At 34.4% G+C, this 19,839-nt stretch overlaps 1 protein-coding gene across 7 annotated transcripts in view; it reads left to right on the plus strand.

The window, feature by feature from the left end:
* The window catches only part of ADGRV1 (adhesion G protein-coupled receptor V1), a 596,887-nt gene that overhangs the window by 382,650 nt on the left and 194,398 nt on the right, over positions 1 to 19,839 (plus strand). For all 7 annotated transcript variants that reach the window (XM_055387526.2, XM_055387529.2, XM_055387534.2 and 4 more), the window contains one exon: positions 16,159 to 16,275. In XM_055387526.2, coding sequence (XP_055243501.2) covers positions 16,159 to 16,275 — 117 coding nt within the window. The remainder of the gene's footprint in view (positions 1 to 16,158; positions 16,276 to 19,839) is intronic.

Consider the following 19,839-nt stretch of genomic DNA (forward strand, 5'->3'; position numbering starts at 1 on the left):
AGCCTTGCAAGGTGTTAGAAAAGTTCTATACCATGATCTGGTTTGTGGTTACGTGGGTCTATACTTTACATGGGTCTATGTGTAAACTTTAACTATAATTTAAGGTGAGTGCACCCTACTGTGTGTATGTTAAACTTCCATCTAAAAAATTTTTAAGGTGATGATACAGGGAAATCCCAGGTAGCAATTGTTTTGACAACCTTTCTGTTATGACCTTACAAAACTATTCGATCTTGCAAATCATGTAGTACATGTATTCCTCTTAATGACTATAAAATTAAAAATGAATGGGGAATTAGTAAGAAACATTATAGATATAGATGTTAGAGGTAATAAATGGAAGAGCAAGTTCCAGAATAAGTTACTGAAAGGACAGGTGGTGGGAAAAATAGAAAGAGGACATCACCTTCCCACTACAGGGAAATTCTCTAGGGGCTTTTTGCATAACAGAGTGCCCTTGCACATAATGGCTAGATTTGGTTAGAGTCTAATGCAAGTATTCTGAAATGCTTTTGAATGATAAGCCAGAAAGAAGCAAAAAAAATAAAATTATAGAATGTTAGAGCTGTAAGACAAGGTATATTACATTTCATCCAGCCCAACCCTCTTATTTTAAAATGGACTGTGTGCATTGACTCTTTGGAAGTGACTCAGTACAGTACAGAGTGCTCTGATGTGGTATTTCTTTGACAAGGAAGGATGCCTTTACTGAAGTTTCGTTAATCATTTCCAGAATAATGCATTGTTAAACATGAACTTTGTACAATGGTTGGTCCATGATCCCTATCAGCATCTTAACAATTGAATGTTTCTGAATGTCGGAGAACTGGAGATACATTCATTAAAATGTGGTACCCATTTCAATGAATAATGAACAGATTTTAAAGTACCATGCCACATCTTAAACTGCATTTATCTCCTGGATGAAAAGGAATGTCTTATTCCCACTTTAAGATATATTAGTATATCTCTCTTAGTGTATGTATATTGCTATATATCAATGCAATTACACTGTTCACTGTGGAGAGGAAGTATTCCAGGTGAGAAATAATAGTGGAAAGGGGTAAGGATGGACATATTTAAGAACTATTTTATTTATTTATTTTTGAGATGGAGTCTCGCTCTGTCATCCATGCTGGAGTGCAGTGGGGTGATCTCAGCTCACTGCAACCTCTGCCTCCCCAGTTCAAGAGATTCTTGTGCCTCAGCCTCCCGAGTAGCTGGGATTACAGGTGCCCGTCACCATGCCCAGCTAATTTTTGTATTTTGAGTAGAGACAGGATTTTGCCCTGTTGGTCAGGCTGGTCTCGAACTCATGACCTCAGGTGATCCACCCACCTTGGCCTCCCAAAGTGCTGGGATTACAGGCATGAGCCACTGCGCCCAGGCTTTAAGAACTATTTTAAAAATATAACTGATAGAATTTGAGAACCAATTATACAGGATAAAGAAAAAAAGGGAGTCAACATTTTGAGTAACTTAAACCATTGAGTGATACACACATGCTGGAATAGCGGGAGTACTTGAGTTGAAGGGGAACAAAATTTCAACTTGGCACCTTGTAGTGAGAGCTTAGGCTTGAGTATGTATCTCTGATCAACTTGCATAATAGTAAATGAATTGTAAATAATGTTTTTCTGTTACCTGTATCTCTCTTTCTTCCTATGGATGATATGGCTGATTAAAAAAACAATGATGAATATTTCATATTATTGGTCACAACAAAGATAAGCCTCGCTCTTCTTTTATATCCTCATTCTCATTTTGCAGAACAAGCAATTGTGTTATAAAATCTGTGGTGAAAACATAAAAACAATAGGCAAAAGGGAAGCTGGTATGTAACTCATGCCTTGATAATGGCATTTGCTCGTTTTTGCATCTAGATGGTCCTCTCTTTCCAAGTAGGAAACATTTCATTGCTCTGTAATGTCGTCCGTATAGCCCACCTCAGTGCTAGGTAGTTTCTGCCTGCTAGGGAAGAACTAGTTTAATTCGATTGTAGAGAGTCAATAAGAATGCTTGTTTTCCAAAACTGAACTGGGGACAAGTCAGCATTCTGGGTGATTTTTTAAGTAATACATGTTTTGAAGTTACCTGTGGTCATTTATTGAGGAAAGAGTGAATTACATTTCTGTAATTATCGTGGATTCTTGAAAATAGACAATAGGATTTTAATCATTTCCTGACATTTTTAAGTTTTAAACCTAATACCATATGACCATGACTTAAATAGAGCCTAGTAACTAAAATTTTATTTTATTTTTGTCACTGTTTACTCCTAAAAACTAGCATTTTACTTACGTTAATGCAATTTCTGTTTTATTAGGTGCCAGGGCTATCAGTAATTGACATGTACTATAGTTAATAACGTATTTGTTAAAGTAAATAACTTTTAATGGGGCTACCAATAAGTGAATGTCTCCAATTCAAACTTAAATTTTAAATCATAGGTTTGTAAATATTTCTAAATAAGTTAGAATACTGCATATAAGAAGTGTTTATTCAACAACTATATAGTAATTATCAGATCTTAGCCAATATGCTCAGTACTAGAGATATGTCAATAAATAAGATCCCTGCCCTCAAAGTGCTTAAAATCTGAACTTTGATTCATGAAATCCAAGTTATAAAGAGTTGACGCTATTTTTAAGATATAAATTATACTGTATATAAAGCTATATTAATTTTTCCAGACAATAGCTAAATTGCCATAATACTGTCATGCAAATCAATGGGAATACTGATAAAGCTCAGTTATTTGTAATTATTGAAGTAAGAATTTTCTCTAAAGACTGAAGACTGGAATTTCTACACAGATGTAAAATAAATAAAAATTGTATGTGGCTGTCCAAAACTTCATTATACTATTTATATTTGCCCATAGTCTGCATTGTACTTTTAAAATTCTTTCTCTCTTCTTAGTACTGGTTGTCACCACTGCCAAGATAGTGCCTCCACTGCTAATTTCTATGACCTGCTGCTACCATCTCCACCTCCCTCTGTTTTCTCTCTGACTTTCTTTTGATTTCTGCCACTTCTCCAGAGAAAATTCACCTTCATTCAAAACAACTGATTGTCTATGGGTGTTCTTAGGCAGTTGGCATGCTCTTTTCTTTCTGATCAGCCAATTGTGGAATACCATTAGTTATCTTTGTGCCCTTTTCATCTTTATTTCTACTTGCTGTTCAAGAGTACTACCTTTGTGTTAAAATTCATTTATGATGGAGGGAGGGGGTCATGATAAACACTGGAGTCTGTGGAAGGATGGGCTATCTTGACGTCTGGAGCATTCTGGATACTTGAAGTTGCTGAAAGGCTGATCTATAGATATCCAGGACATGTAATATGATTAAAGTACAGTTGAGCTTCCAGAAGTCCTTGTCTTACTCCAAATATTATTTTATGACTTAGGAGAACCAAATTTTCTGTTTGGGACTTGAACTCAGGTGAGCTGTCTGTATAGATAGTAATAAGTGAAAAGTATTCAAATCTCCTCTAAAATTTCCGCCATTAGATTCAGAAGTGAACTTTTATGTAGATCTTGACTTGTCTCTCTTGATTTGCCTTGTTTTCTTCCACACAGTACTCCTTTATTTTATTTCCTATTTGCTACTGGATTGTCTGTATCAGGACATTTTTTTTAAGATAACCACTTGAATTTTCTGTTGATAATTGTTTTGTCACCTATTTTGTCAGTGCGAGAATATAAATTTTAGTGTTCACATAAAAGGAAAACCAGTTTAGTGATTATTCATTGAAAAGACCACAATTTTACTCACCAGTGAGGTTCATGGGTTAGCTTGGACCAAGTGTACGGGAACACTGGTATTAACAGAAATATTTTTGAAAGCCATGTGAAAAAATCTCAATTGCATCTCCATTAATTCAAAGAACTCATGATAGCCCTTGTTTGAGTTTCAGAAGTTTTCGTAAAGCAGCATAATGGCGGCAGAGAATAGCAAAAAGAGAACTGAGCTGAGGTCGGGTAAGCCCAATGCAAGTTTTGTCATTGGTTAGCTGTGAGACCTTTGTTACCTTTGCTATCACACAGGGACAATAACATTGTAAGACTATTTTAGGGATTAAAATGAAATAACCTATCTGTAGAAATCACAGAAAGCCTACCACACTGTAAGAATACAATAAATGTTGATTACTTCCCTCCTCATTTAGCTGAGTCAAAATATTACTCAGTGTTCCCACAGTGTTCAATATTTTAGGACAGTTCTGGAATTTATATGCTTGTTTCTCCAATTCTGGTAATACTGGATTTTTTTGAAGGATCTTGTTTATTTTTATCAGTTTGGGAGTTTTTTGTTTTGTTTTGTTTTTTAACTGACCTACTCAGATAATGAAGACTCTTAACAATTCATAAATGTCTTGATATTTCTTCTCTAACAGTCACACAAAATAAAAACAGCTCTTGAGGAAAAACAATTCAAAGTTTAAAACATAAAAATTTAGGTATTTAATTTAATTTGAAGTAAAAGTTTGAATTGAAAATAATTATAAAACTAATATGTGCCATTTCTTTGTAATAATTGTTATAATTTTCTTGCATAATTCTTAAAGGGGAAATGGTGCAAAGAACAGCATAAGAGTATGGTAATTGTTGTAGAAAATTTATTTCATTTTTCAATCCTTAAAAATCTAGATAAAAGATAAGAACTGTTTTCTTTAAAAACCTGTAGGCATGTGTTTTATTTTTAAATGTTAATCAAATTTATGCTATACTCCTTTATTTTAACTATGCCAATGGACTGATCAAATAATTACCAATAGTAATTAAAAAGTACTTTCTATATTTAAACAAATATTAAGGTAACTAAGGGGTAACTCAGCTAACGTGGCTTTTTAATGATAACAAAATATATTAGATATCCACATGTTATGTAAAACCTTGTGTAAAATATTGGGCTGCTTTTCCCAGCCTTGCTTTTTTTTTTTTTTAACATCCTATTTATAAAGATTAAAAAGCCTTTGCTTTTTAGCCTTTGCAAAGATTAAAGCACTTTGCTAATGCTTTGATTTGTATATATGTGCTCACTAAATGTTGGATCTGTATGGGTTAGCATATTTTCTATTATACGTTAGAAAATACTAATTCACTTTTTTAAATAGTTGAATGAGATATGAAAAGGCAGAACTGGTGAGTTAGTAGCTGCTGCTTTTTAGGCATGCCATACTATCAAACTAAGATAGAACATTTTAAGTAAAAACATTTGAACAAAATCCTAAAGACATATAAAGGAAGTCACTTTATGAAAAATATAACTGCCTTTCAACATCTTTACCTTTTCTCATACTTGCCCAAATTATGACTATGATGCATTATCTATAAACATAAAGTCTAAAAAGTATAAACATTTGATATATTTGTGCATATGTTGCATTTTCTTTTATTATTTCTATTCCTAGTATAATTCAATTTAGGCCAAAATGTTGAGTTTAGTCATGATTTTATATTTCCATAGGTTAACTTGAGACATGTAAACAAGTAAGTTATTTATCTGCTATATAATCCTCTATCTACTAGGATATTTACTTAATAGTAGTTTTGTGGCTTAGGAAGCAGAGTAATTAATTAGAGTGAATTAATGGCACACACTGGTTGCTATGTTTCTGATTTGCTTTGGACTGAATCTTTATGTTCCTCAAACATTGTTTCTGCCGTTTAGCAGTTGCCTAACAGAGTGATGGTATTTGGAGATGGGGCCTTTATTTGGGAGGTAATTAGGTAATGACAGTGAAGCCCTCATGACCGAGATTTGTGCACTTAGAAGAAAAGACCATAGAGAGCTTGCTTTTTCTGTCTCTGTTCTCTGCCATGTAAGGACATAATGAGACGATGACTGTCTGCAAACCAGGAAGCGGGTCCTCACCAGACACCAGATCTTCTGGCACTTTGATCTTGGACTTTCCATCCTCTAGAACCATGATAAATAAACGTTTGTTGTTTAAGCTACCCAGTCTCTATAATAACATTTGTCATAACAGCCCGAACTGACTCAGACACATTTCTTCCTCATTGATGAGCAAATAAACCAAAATCATAATATTTTTCTTGCTTTCTATCTGAAAATAATGCATTTCCCAATTTTATATTCCAAAGACCTGTATATTTTATTGTCTATACTTCTTGCCTGCTGCCCCAAAGCAGAGAGTCCTTTATATGTTTGTTTATTCAAACATCCCAGGCCTTCTCAAAATAACCCCCAACCTGAAATAGAATGTGATTTAAAATAACAGAACCTTGGCTCTGGAATCAGGCATGTGGCAAGCACACAGAATATATTTGTTGATGGAATGAATGAATGATTAGATAAAGGAATGAAAAGATGATCTGATTTGTAAAATGCTCTCATATTGAAATACTTTCCCCCTCTTTTTTTATCTTTTTATAGGTCATGCAACACTTTTGTACTTGGGAAAGTGTTCTAACTAAAGCAATTACACAATAAAAGTAGTCTTTGATGTTGGCTTCTCTGTCAACTTTATGTTGGATAAAATATTTGGGAATTCTGCTCTGTAGTTAAAAATATACGTGTACGTAGCAGGGAAATGATAACTCTCTCAATAATTAAGGACAAGCAATCATATCCTCGATGTAAAATGGGAGGAATAACAATTTTTTTTAATTTATAAGAAACAGCTAGTGTCACTCCACTTAGAGAAAACACATTAATTTCTTTTATGTTGTCAGGCAGAGAAAGTATAAACTTTGGAGGTTGCACAGTAAGGTTAGGCAATGGCCTGTGAGTTAATAAACACTATTGTTAGATTTATATAGAATTTTATTAGTCTTGCTCAGTTTCTCTTCAATTCCATCTAACAAGGTTTCCTTTCCAGCTTATATGTATGCTTATCTAAGTCCAAGGAATTCCATAAGAAAGTTGAATCAAAATATTTTCAATTGATAACTTATGAAGCAAAAACAGCAATTTCCCATTATATATTTCAAATAAATTTACTGTACAATTTTGAAGTGACTGTAGAGTCTGAATTGTATTCAGACCACGTATCAGTTGTATTCAGATTCTGGCCATGTATCCACTACCAAAATAAAATGAAAAAATGAACATGGTTTTGTCACAAGTTAATTGTTCAACAACAATAATAACAACAACAAAATTATCTAAAATCTGAATTTTCTGAGTAACGACTCAGTACCATCAGTAAAGCAGTAGAATACAAACCTTAGTGTGCTATCTATGTAAAGAATTTAATTATGTTCACTCCAGATATAGAGACTGTTTTGTTTCCACAGAATTCGTAAACTGTCATTACAGAACTGAGAAATGTGACTTTGAAAATCGAAGTCTACATGTAAAATTTAGTTCAACCTTTGTAATATTCAAATGATCTTGATGTTTCAGCTTGATATTTCAGCCAGCCTTTGCACTTGTTGTCCTTCCTTCAAATGAAGGGACTTTATGTACTTCTAGAGCATCTCCTATACAAACAGGAAGTATGAGTATGTGGCTTTAGTGATTTTTGGAGTACATGCTAGCATCGGTGATTTTAAGTGGTTATTTTAAGTATTAAAAGTGGTTAGAAGCACAGGCTTTGGAGTCAACAGACTTGGCTCAAGTCCTGAATCTGTTGTATCTTAGGCATAACTGTGTGACATCTGTGGAAAGAGCTGTAATGTTAAGATGCTATCAATAACAGCAAATGTTAAGATTTAGTATTGACAGAATATTCCTGACAATTAAATATTCTCTTAAGGGACTGAGTAGAAACACTAGTGAAAAAGATGCTAGCCCAGAAAAAAAAAAAAAGTAAACATGCTATGTGAGCACAAGGTAATGAAGAAAAGATACAGAAAATGCAGGAAACTAAGTATGGCATTATTCCAAGTGGCACACGATCCAGGCAATCTCTACTAAGCATAACTGAGCAGGAAAAAAGTCTTTCTTTAGGTCTGTGCCCTTGGCAAATGTATTTACTTTTATTAAGCCTCAGTTTCCTTCTCTATGAAATAAAAAAGCAGTGATCTCTAAATTGCATAGATTATTTAAATATGATGAAATAATATCTCTAGGGCCTTTAGCACAGTACCTGGCACATGAAAACCATTCATTAAATGGTAACTATTGTTATTGTTGCTGTATTTCTTATAAAAATAAATTAGTACTTCTTTGGCTGTATACCAGATGAAAAAGACTAGTCTTGGTGTTAATGACTCATAAAGATCTGTTTCTCAGAAAATGGCTTTTTAAAGAAAAGAGAAAAAATAAAAGCATATTAAAATACCTCTATAAAAATTCTGTAGTGAGGGCTAATTTTGCTGCCTTTTTAAAATTTCAACTGTTTATATATATATATATATTACATATAGTATATATATATAACATATGTATATATTTTAACTATATATGTAATAAATTTTACATATATGTGTATATAAATATATGTGTGTATATATTACTATATGAAGTTTTTCCTAGTATCAATCTATTTTAAAGATAATTAACTATTGAAGAAAAAATAATAGCAAAGTAGTGTGAGGTTTGCAACATATATAAAAGTAGAATATATGCCAGGAGATCAGGAGAGAAAATAGTAAAGTATGTTATTGTGAGGTTTTCATGCTGTATATGAAGTAGTATACTACCAACCAATGTCTTTCATAAACATAGATGCAAATATTCTTAATACAATGTTAACAAGTCAAAACGATAATATATCACAACAGAATGATAGCTATCCCAATAATGCAAGGATGACTTAAAATTCAAAAATTAATCAATGTAATTAATAACAAACTAAAATAAAAATATTTTTTATTTGGGAGGCTGAAGCAGGTGGATCACCTGAGCTCAGGATTGCAAGACCAGCCTAGGCAACATGCCAAAGCCCTGACTCTGCAAAAAAAGAAAAAATACAAAAATTAGCCAGGCCAGTGGTGCATGCCTGTAGTCCCCAGCTACTTCTGAGGCTGAGGTGGGAGGATTGCTTGAGTCCAGGAGGTTGAGGCTGCAATGAGCCAAAATTGTGCCACTGTACTCTGTCCTGGGTGACAGAGCCAGACCTTGTCTCAAAAAAAAAAAAAAAAAAAAAGAAAAAGAAAAAGGGAAAGAGAAAAAGAAATATTTTGGATAATTTCTATAGGGAAATATAGTTAACAAAATTTAATATCAATTCTCAATAAAACTCCCAGCAAACAGCAAAGTAAGAATAGAAGGAATGTTCTTAACCTAATAAAGGTATCTATGAAACTATGTAACTAACATCATACTTCTATTAGTTTGCTAGGGGTGCCATAACAAAGTAACACAGACTGGATGGCTTTAACAACACTAATTTTCTCACAGTTTGGAGGCTAGAGTCTGAGTTGAAGGTGTCTTCAGGGTTGACTTCATTCTGAGGCCTCTCTCCTTGGCTTTTAGGTGGCCATCATCTCCCTTTGTCTTCACGTGGTCTTTCTTCTGTGCATGTGCGTGTCTGTGTCCAAAATTTTCACCTCTTGTAAGGATACCAATCATAATGGATTAGGACCCATTCTAAAGACCTCTTCTTAATTTAATTACCTCTTTAAAAACCTTATCTTCAAATACAGTTACATACTGAAGTACTGGGGTTTGGGACTTCAACATGTGAATTTGGAGAGGAAACAATTTAGCCCATAACAATACTTAATGCTGAAAAACTGAATGCTTTCCCCCTAAAATTAGAAACAAAACAAGGATGTTCATTTTTGCCACCTCTATTTAATAGTGTGTGTGTATGTGTGTGTGCATATATTTTTCCCAGAAAGTACAATAGGCAAGATAAGACAATTAGAGCTTTCTAATTAGCAAATAAGTAAAACCCTATTTATATAGAGATGACATGATCCTATATTTAAAATACAATGTTATCTACAAAACAGCTCCTCAAACTAATGTGATTCTGTAACTTTACAGGGTACAAGATCAATATATAAAAATAAATTGTATTTCTATGTGTCAGGAAGGAATGATCAGAAACTAAAATTTAATAAAAATATCAATTACAATAATATCAAACATATAAAAGAATTAGGGGTAAATCTTTTTTTTTAATGTGTGAAGGAGGTATATGTGGACAACTACAAAACACTGCTGAGAGAAGCTAGAGAAGACCTAAATAAATGGAGAAAGACACTGTATTCATGAGATGCAAGAGTGGATATTGTTAATATGTCAGTTCTCCCCAGATTGAAATTCAGCTTTCTTTTGTAGAATTTGACTACCTCATCATAAAAGTCATATGGAAATGCAAATGACTAAGAATAACCAAAACAACTTTGGAAAAGAATAAATTAGAACATAACACTACCCTTTTCAAGAAATATAGCTACAGTAATCTAGATGATGTAGTATTGGTGTAAACATAGACAAATAGATCAAGGGAACAGATTAGAGAGTCCAGAAATAGAGTCCAACATATATAGGCAAGTATCCAAAGGCAATTTACTGGAGGAAAGATGACAGTCTTTCCACAAATGGTGCTGAAAAAAATTGGTACATTATTTTGGAAAAAAAATCAAAATAATTATGCTGAGTGAAACAAACTAGACACAAAAGAGCACATATGCCTATATTTATATAAAATTTAATAAATGCAAACTAATGTATTAGAAACAGATCAGTGGCCGGGCGCGGTGGCTCACGCCTGTAATCCTAGCACTTTGAGGTCAGGAGATCGAGACCATCCTGGCTAACACGGTGAAACCCCATCTCTACTAAAAATACAAAAAATTAGCTGGGCATGGTGGCAGGCACCTGTAGTCCCAGCTACTCAGGAGGCTGAGGCAGGAGAATGGCATGAACCCAGGAGGCGGACCTTGCAGTGAGCGGAGATCGCGCCACTGCACTCCAGCCTGGGTGACAGAGCGAGACTCCGTCTCAAAAAAAAAAAAAAACAAAAAACAAAAAACCAAAAAACAGATCAGTGTATGCCTAGGGTTGTAGGGGTGGTGGTGGTGCAGAGAGGTACTACAAAAGGCAGGAGAAAACTTTGGGGCTGATGCATGGGTTCATTATTTTCATTGTGATGATGGCTTCACAGGTGCAAAAACCTATTAAGTCAAATACTCTAAATGTGCACCTTTTATTGTCTGTCAATCATACATCAATAAAGCTGTCTTTTAAACAAACACCTACTATGTTCAAACTCGATAGAATTCCGTATAGGATGCTTGCCATGTTCTCTTTTTTACAAAAATGTACTTTAAAATAATTATAAGAATGGATAGGATCAAATTGTTTTTAAGAAGTTGACAGTTTTCGAAGACATTAAAATTAATTTTATTTAAAACGAGATTTATAAGAAAAATTATTACAATAAAATCTTATTTGAAAAATTCAGAGGAGGAAAAGTTTGTTTATGATTGAAAGGAATAACCAGGTATTAAAAAGTAGGAAAGTCTAGGAATCTGCCGTGATCAGAGTAAGCAGGTAGAATTTCCAGTTATTCATGACAGAGTTCTACCACGTTTTGAAAGGTAAACATGAGTTCAACCTGGGAAGATGAGAAAAAGAAATTCTAGATAAAAGGAAGAGGAAGAACAAAGGCAAGAGTCAAGACATGAAGTATGTTTAGGGAATAGCAGTAAATGCATTTGGATAGAATGGTGTACGAAGAGTCTTATGGAAGATAAACTTAGGAAGAGAAAGTGGGGCAGATGGGACTTGGGTTTTCTCTCTGAAAATTTCTTTGAATCCCCACAAGCAGCGCTAGTACTCTCATTCTCCTAATACTCTGCATTCTCCTAATATTTTACTCCATACCCTGCTACAATACTTGTCACATTTTATTGTATCATGTGTCTAGCTTCACCCTTAGGCACCCTTCTATTAGGAAGAACTACATTTGGCTCATTATAAATGCTCGATAACAAAATGCTCCCACTTTAAAAAATAGGATAGTCTAGGAATCTGCCATGATCAGAGTAAGCAGGTAGAATTTGAGCTGGTCCTTTAAAAACTGACTAGTTTTGGCCGCGCGCAGCGGTTCACGCCTGTAATCCCAGCACTTTGGGAGGCCGAAGCGGGCGGATCATGAGGTCAGGAGAGCGAGACCATCCTGCCTAACACGATGAAAACCCGTCTCTACTAAAAATACAAAAAATGGTGGCACGCCCTGTAGTTCCAGCTACTCCGGAGGCTGAGGCAGGAGATTCGCTTGAACCCGGGAGGCGGAGGTTGCAGTGAGCCAAGATCGTGCTACGGCACTCCAGCCTGGGTGACAGAGGGAGACTCCGTCTCAAAAAAAAAAAAAAAAAAAAAAAAGGCGGGGGGGCATTTCAAGAATAATTTTATAGGGAAAGGAGTGAGAGTATCCGTAGTAAACTGAGGGAGGAGGGTGTATATATTAAGGAGCACTGAGAATTGAGGTTTATAGGAAAACTAATATTTATCATTAGTTGTTATTTAGCCCAAGCAAGCGGGGACACATGCTGTATATTTAAGTTTTCTAAAAAGTATTTACTCTTCATTTCCTTCGTTGGCTGGCACAGTAGAGCTCTAAGCAATCAGAATAAGCAGAGAATTTTATAAGTCATTTTAAAAAGGATATCAAATACTTTTTGGGGGAACTATATTTATTTTTCTTTTCTCTTAAGTTGTGTATATGTTATATCAAAATGGAATTGAGAATAGTATTATATTTGCTCTTGGCATTATATTCGATTGTCATTATGAGCCTGTGGTGGGCCATGGAGTAAAACGAACTGAGAAACAGTGACCTAGAATGTTAGCACTTCGAGAGGGGACTGTGCTCGATTCAGCTTTGTAGGCAGTAGCATGGTGCTCAAGAAAGAATGCTGCTCCTGCAAATCAGGATACCAGAATTTGAATCCCAATTTAAATTTAAAACTTGTTTAAGGACCTTTAAACATGTTAATTATCTTATAGTTCTTCCTTCATTATTTACTAAATTGGGATACAAACAATAATAGCTTCACATCATTAATATGTGAGTTACACACAAAAGAACGAGGGAAAACATGTAGCGCCATGCTGGTATACAGCAGTTTTCTGTAATCATGTACTTCATCTTGCCCAGCACAATACTTTGTAGATAGAGGGTACTTAAGCACTCATTCATACTGAATAAATCAATGTATGAACAACTGAGAACCTTTGAAAAATTCCTTTTTTCTGTTCATGTTCAACTTAATGCTTTCAGAGAACTGACTGTGAAAATAACCTTTTTTCTGGTAATCTCTATGTGTTTGAATAAAAGAACAATGGTGAAGCTCCATCTATTTTTAGGTTATGTAGCCTTAAAAATGAGAAAGCTAAATATGCTGGGAGATTTTATTTATTTTGTTTTCTTGGTCTCATTTTATTTCTATCTTAAATTAAGTTAATGAAATTTTGGGTAGGCCTGGTCACATGTAATACCTAGTTCTCCAAGTATTTTTTGTGCATCCCTTTTATAGCAGTGTGCAATGTGACAGCTCAGCCTCCTCTTGCTGACTAATCTCCTGTACAGACAAAAGCAATTCCCATAATTCAGATAATAACCTGGAACAACTTTCATGGTTTACAAAAGTAGATTTGTAACTGATCTTCTTATAATTTAGAAAAGCAGATTAGAGTGTAATAAAATATCAAATCATAGCTTAGGAATAGAATTTTGGATGTTAAAACTATTCTGAAGGTAAATACAGTTTTAAACAAGAACCTGTACTGATTTAATTGCTTCAAAGAAAACATATTGAAAAAGAAAAGAATTATTTAAGTTAGCATATACTTATAAATAGTTTCATAGAATGCTTAAAGCTAAACATATTCAATTATAATTTGGATTACACTATTCTATTACATAACAACCTATATAAGTTGATTAGAACAAAACTACTAAGTAAACTTCAACACAATCCATATAATAGAATCTGAATTAGAAAGGCTTGAATTTATTGTATGTAAATTTATGAAGACTTTATGGAAATAGATGCACCTTTGTAAAAAGACAGAACATGAAATGTTAAAATGATTGCTTTTTTTATCCTTTATTTATTTATTTTTGCTAAACCATACCATACTCTTAAGTCATAGTTCCAGTGCTTAGTGCATAGAAGGTGTTCAAGGAATAATTGTGGAATTTAGGAAGGTTTAATTTCTGACCTATAATAAAGGTCAGAATAAATGGTAAAATTAGACAAAAAAGTCAAGGAAAATCTAAGCATAATCTCTAATAATTCAAAAGCTATGTTGTGGTGCATTCTAGAAAAGTGAATTTGTGGACTTTTTTTTTTAAGGGAACTCATTTATATCAGATTGTCAGGAAATAATGTTACATAAATTTCTATTTTCTGCTTTAAATGCTGGCATGCGTTCTTTTTAATAGTGTGTATTACAAATGCACCAAATCTAGGGCTAAGTAAACAGAAAGTTGAATCAAGGTACTTCTCATTTTAAAAATTGTTCTGGAGTCTTGGAGTAGAAAGGGACTTTGGAGTTGATTTTTCCCAACTTCCTTCTATTATTGATGAGGGAAGTAGAAGGGGAAAATGACTCGTTCACTGTCTGTAGCTTGAAAAAAAAAGATTTTTTTAAAATCTATACTTGATCAGTCACAGGAAGGTACTTAATGAATAATTTCCAAGAAGAGTCACTTCAGCATAAGAGATACATATTGTAGATTAATTTACAGTCACTATCAATTATAGTAATAAATTATTGGTGATTATTAATAATTATTAATTTTAAATTAGCATGTTGGGTCTTATGTAATTGACTGAGGAATCAGGTTAAGGTGCATCTTTCATTGTGAAATTGAGATGTTGGGAACATGCAAAGCCTCACTGCAGATCCTAATGAATTTACCACAGGGATGCTGCCCTACCAATACACTTGAGTAGAAATTTTCAAGGGGAGTTGAGGGACATGCCTTGGTAACAAGAGGACTGGGGAAGGGTATATTTCACTTGAAATTTAAACAACATTTTGTTCCGTGGTCTTATTTATTTTTGGGCACATTATTTATTTTTTTAAATAAATTCAAATAGCATTAAAAGCATTCATGTTTTCTTTTTAAAAGTTAAGAGGTTTTAAGGCATAAGTCAACTAGTTTTCTCCTCTGTCCTTTTGGAATAAATCATTCATTCTTTTAATAAACGCTTATTGATCATCTCTATATTCCAGGCACAGTGGTACCCTCTGAAAATATAGTCAAAAAGTTGATTCCTGTCTATAAGGGGGAGCCAGAGTTTATTCATTGAGAATTTATAGCAGAATATTATTGCTCCAAGTTTCCCCCTGCAATCTACACTCATCATTGCAATATTTGACACAGTAGTCATTTATTGGAGAAAATACAAAAAGATAGAAATCACAAATAGTCTTTCACTTCACTTGCTCATTACTCAGCAAGTATTTATTGAGTACCTACCATGTGCCAGTCACTGAGCTAGGTGCTTGGGTTCCATTAGTGAGTAAAACAGTCAACGATCCTGTCTTTGCAGGGATTATATTCTAGGAGGTGAGACTAATAGCCAAAAAAAAAAAAAATGCAAATTACAAAGCATGTTAGAAGGTGATGTGTGCTGGTTAAAAAAAGAAAGAGAGACAGTGAGAGAGAAGTAGAGTTAGGGGAATTATGTGTGTGAGAAGGAAATTTAGTGTGGTCAAGAGAGGCCTCATTGTGACTTTTGAACAAAGGCTTGAAGGCACTTGAAATAAAAATCCAAAAATTAGGATAATCATAGAATTTGAATTTTTAAACTCATTTTAAGTCTATTTTGTTATCTATGTTACTTCCTGGCAAGAGGCTGCAGGTGATGGTAAAGTCAAGGATTTTATTTTTCTTTCTTTTCTCTCCCATTAGCTTTGATTTTCACAAGGAGTGGTATTTCCACTATTTTCTACTTTGCTAAAATAAATGTATTTCATGGGATTTTTGTTCATCAATGATAAGAACAAGGTTTACTTTGAGAATTTTCTCTTGAGAGCCTAGAGCAACATGTAGCATAATTTCATATCATGCACTGTTTCTTAGAAATATAAAAATCCATATATTGCCATTTTTAGAATGACTCTTAGTCATATCAGTTTGGGCAAGAAGTCAACTTACTTTCACATGGAATCACTGAGTCATAGATTTAGATAAGAAAGCAGTTTACTTTCTTAATATTCTTCATCGATTTTAGCATATTTTAAAAATAGAAGTATCTGTTTCTTACAGATTCTGTTTCTGGCGTCTGCATACGCAAGTCCCCAACTCGCTGAGGAGAGCTGTTCAGCTATGGCTGCTGTCACACATTACCTGTATCTTTGCCAGTTTAGCTGGATGCTCATTCAGGTTGGTACCTCATTCCCTCTCCCCGCCCCTTTAATCTTTTAATGAATCTGGGTGGAGTGGTCTTAATGTCTGATACTCTGTACTGAAGTAGAAGTAATTCCGTATATCCATCACTGCATTCTCAGGATATAAATGACAAATAAAAACACCCTATAAGCTGTACAACAGTAGAGATCATTGTGAGTTTGAAGAAATGATGGAAATCTAGTAGGATTGGAAACAAGGGAGTGGTTAGAGATGAAGTCTGCAATGTGGGCCCTTTAAAGCACAGTTGGAAATTTGAACATTTTTCTAGGAAAAGTAATAGAATGATTTTAAGCAAAGGAGTGACATGATAAGATTTAGATTTTAGAAAGATCTCCCTGTTTGTAGTGAATATGAGACAGGAAAGAGTGGATAGGCAAGCCAATTAAGTAGATTTAGCTGTATTCATGGGGAAATCATGGTAGCATGAACTAAGGAGGTGGCAGTAGAAGCAAAGGGAAGTGGACTGTTTTGGAGATTTTTTTAAGCTAGAACTATAGGATGTGAAGACTTGTTGTGGGGAATGCAGAAGTTGGAACCCAGGATGCTTCCCAAATTTCTGGCCGGGTATCTGGTGGATAGTGGTAACAGAAATTACGATCACTGAACAATGGGGAAGAGCTGGTGAGTTTCGTTTGGGACATGCTGAATGTGAAGTGCCTATGAGACTTCCAGTGGGAACTTTGAGGAGAGGGCGATACATTTAGAAATGCACTGGGAATCGCAGTGCTTTGGGAGGCCAAGGCAGGCAGATCACCTGAGGTCAGGAGTTCAAGACCAGCCTGTCCAACATGGTGAAACCCCATCTCTACTAAAAATATAAAAAATTAGCTGGGCGTGGTGGTGGGCACCTATAATCCCAGCTACTAGGGAGGCTGAGGCAGGAGAATCACTTGAACCCAGGAGTCGGAGGTTGCAGTAAGCCGAAATGGCACCATTGCACTCCAGCCTGGGCAAGAAAAGTGAGACTCCGCCAAAAAAAATAAATAAATAAATAGAAAGAAAGAAAGAAATGCACTTGGGAAGCTATTGGCTTAGAGTTGGAAAATGGAGCCATTGGTTTGGAAGAGATTACTTGGTGAGAAGGTACAGAGTGAGACCAGCAGAGTCCTAGCATACTCACCTGAGGAACTAGTAAATGTTGGGGGAGAAATTTCAATTTTCCTTTTCTAAATAAAATCCCAAATTCTCTCCATTATTCTATGCTGATTTGGTCGATAAAGAGGCTAAGAGAGGAGGACAGTGCGTAGTATTTAAGTGGCTCAACTAAAATGCTGCCTTTGGTAATGCGTTCTGTGTAATGGTATTTTTAAGGTTTTCATGTGATACTGTTTCATATGCATTTCTGAGTATGGATGTAAACTATTTTAATGAAACAGATGCATTCAGGCCCTTGCATATTCTTTTTTCTTGTTGAAGAGGAAGGTTTTGGGACTTGATGATGTAGCAACAGTGAATTAATGGTAAAAGGAGAAAGAAAGTGAGGTGGTGATATTATGAGAGAATACCACATACCACACAGGCTCAAGGAAGGGTTGTTTTCCCCAGTATGATATGATAGTAGTGGGGTCTGAAGAAGAGAGCTGAACTATTTAGCTAATAGAACTAGTTGAAACAAGTGGCACCCTGGATCTGGATTTGAATTCTGGCTCTGCCACTATCTGTGTAAGCTTAATCAAGCTATTGACTCTCTCCAAGATTTGTTTCTAAATCTGCATATAGGGATAATAATTCCTAACTCATAGAATTATTATTAATATTTTATAGCTCTTTGAGCAGTTTTAATCATGGAAAATTTATGGTGTTTTCAAGCTCCCCTCTCAAAAAAATTTGCAAATAAAAGTGAATTTAAACCATATAACATAAAACGTACATATCTGCTGAAATTGGAATAACATTTGCGAGATTTTCTGATTGCAAAATTCTGTAAGAGTTTATCTGAGTTAAACTTTTTTAAATGTGCCCTATTTATGTTGTTATCTGTCTGCCTGTATTGAGGTCCCCAGTGCTATGCTAAAGGTCTTTGTCCATGCCCCTGACCTATTCAGAATTTTTGATTCATTACTTGGATGAAAACACAGGAAATTGCTTATCAGATATGTACGTGGTACAGAACTGAAAGGACAGCTGCAACAGAGAGCTGCCTGCATTAAGATTACAGGTAGAGCCAATGAAGAGAAACTGTACTGTGATAAATTAAAAACTAGAGTGAAAGAGACATCATCTGATGGAAGTTAATGTAAATTACTCAAAATTATAATTTAACATAAACTCAGCAGCAATTAAATATGTGACCAGAATGCTTAACAATAACAACTACAGTAACTACAAAAACAACACACACCTAGGTTGCGTTGATAGCAGTATGGAAGCAGACATGTTTACGTTGTAATTTACAAAATTCAGACTATTTTGGGACATAGCAACCACTCTCATGGGTCATGTTTCAGCAGGAACATTAATTATCCAATGAGAAGTTGGAAAACAACCCTCTAAGAAACTTTGAGGCAGCTGGACATAACTAACCTGGAAAGAATTTAGGTAGATGTGATGGCTGTCTACAAATACCGGAAGGGCTACTGCAGGAAAGGGTGGACTATGTAGCTCCATTTGGCACAACTCAGAGCAAATGGGTCAAAAATTAGGGAAGGAAATTTTTGATTCAGGTTAAGAGTTTTCATAGCAATAAAACTGTCAAAGTTGAAGAGGCTTTTCTAAAAGTAGAGTAAATTCAATCACTGAAATATATGGAGAGGGAAATGACCAACTTTCAAACATGTTTTAGATGGATTTTCTGCTTTCAGGGGCATTAGACAAAATCATATATAAGATTTCACTCAAGTTAATGAAGATTGGTATATTCTACATCTCTTCTTCGAGTTAGGTAAATATGATTGTGCCTGATTCACATTTAGTAGACCAATTAGATTCTGGATGGCTAATGGCTTAGGAAAGCTATTTAAAGTACCAGTGAAGTTTAATGTATTTCAGATGGTACACCACACATTTTTCATGGTTTGTGGTTTGACCACAAGGGAAAAAGTCAGTCAGTTCTGAATTCTAGTTAGGTTACTTTTAATGAATTATTTTATGATCAGAGGTTGCATTTCACCAACCTACATTTTCCCATTTATAAAATAGTGACTGCTGAAATCTGTTTTTTTTTTCTAAAATCCATTTTAAAAACATTATGTAGAAGGTTAGACTATTATTAGTTCAATCCTATTAGTTGAATTAGGTTGAATAAAATTGAGAGAAGTTTTTACTTTAATTATTCTACTTCATTTTTTTAGTAATATAGGAGCGAATATGATACTACACATGTCTGTGCATAGCTTATAATGACAATAAATTAATCATTAATTTGTAATTACTGAGTTAAGCAGGTCAGAATTGTTAACGTTTATTTATATCTGCATATCTTCAGTCTTAGAATAAATACATTGAAATGACTTTATCTTGAAAATTATTTTACTTTTATATCCTATACTTTTAGTGCCATATAATAAAGTTAGATTATATTTTAGAGTAGCTTAGGGA

The sequence above is a fragment of the Gorilla gorilla genome, chromosome 4 (assembly GCF_029281585.2).
Source record: "Gorilla gorilla gorilla isolate KB3781 chromosome 4, NHGRI_mGorGor1-v2.1_pri, whole genome shotgun sequence".
Classification (NCBI taxonomy): Eukaryota; Metazoa; Chordata; class Mammalia; order Primates; family Hominidae; genus Gorilla; species Gorilla gorilla.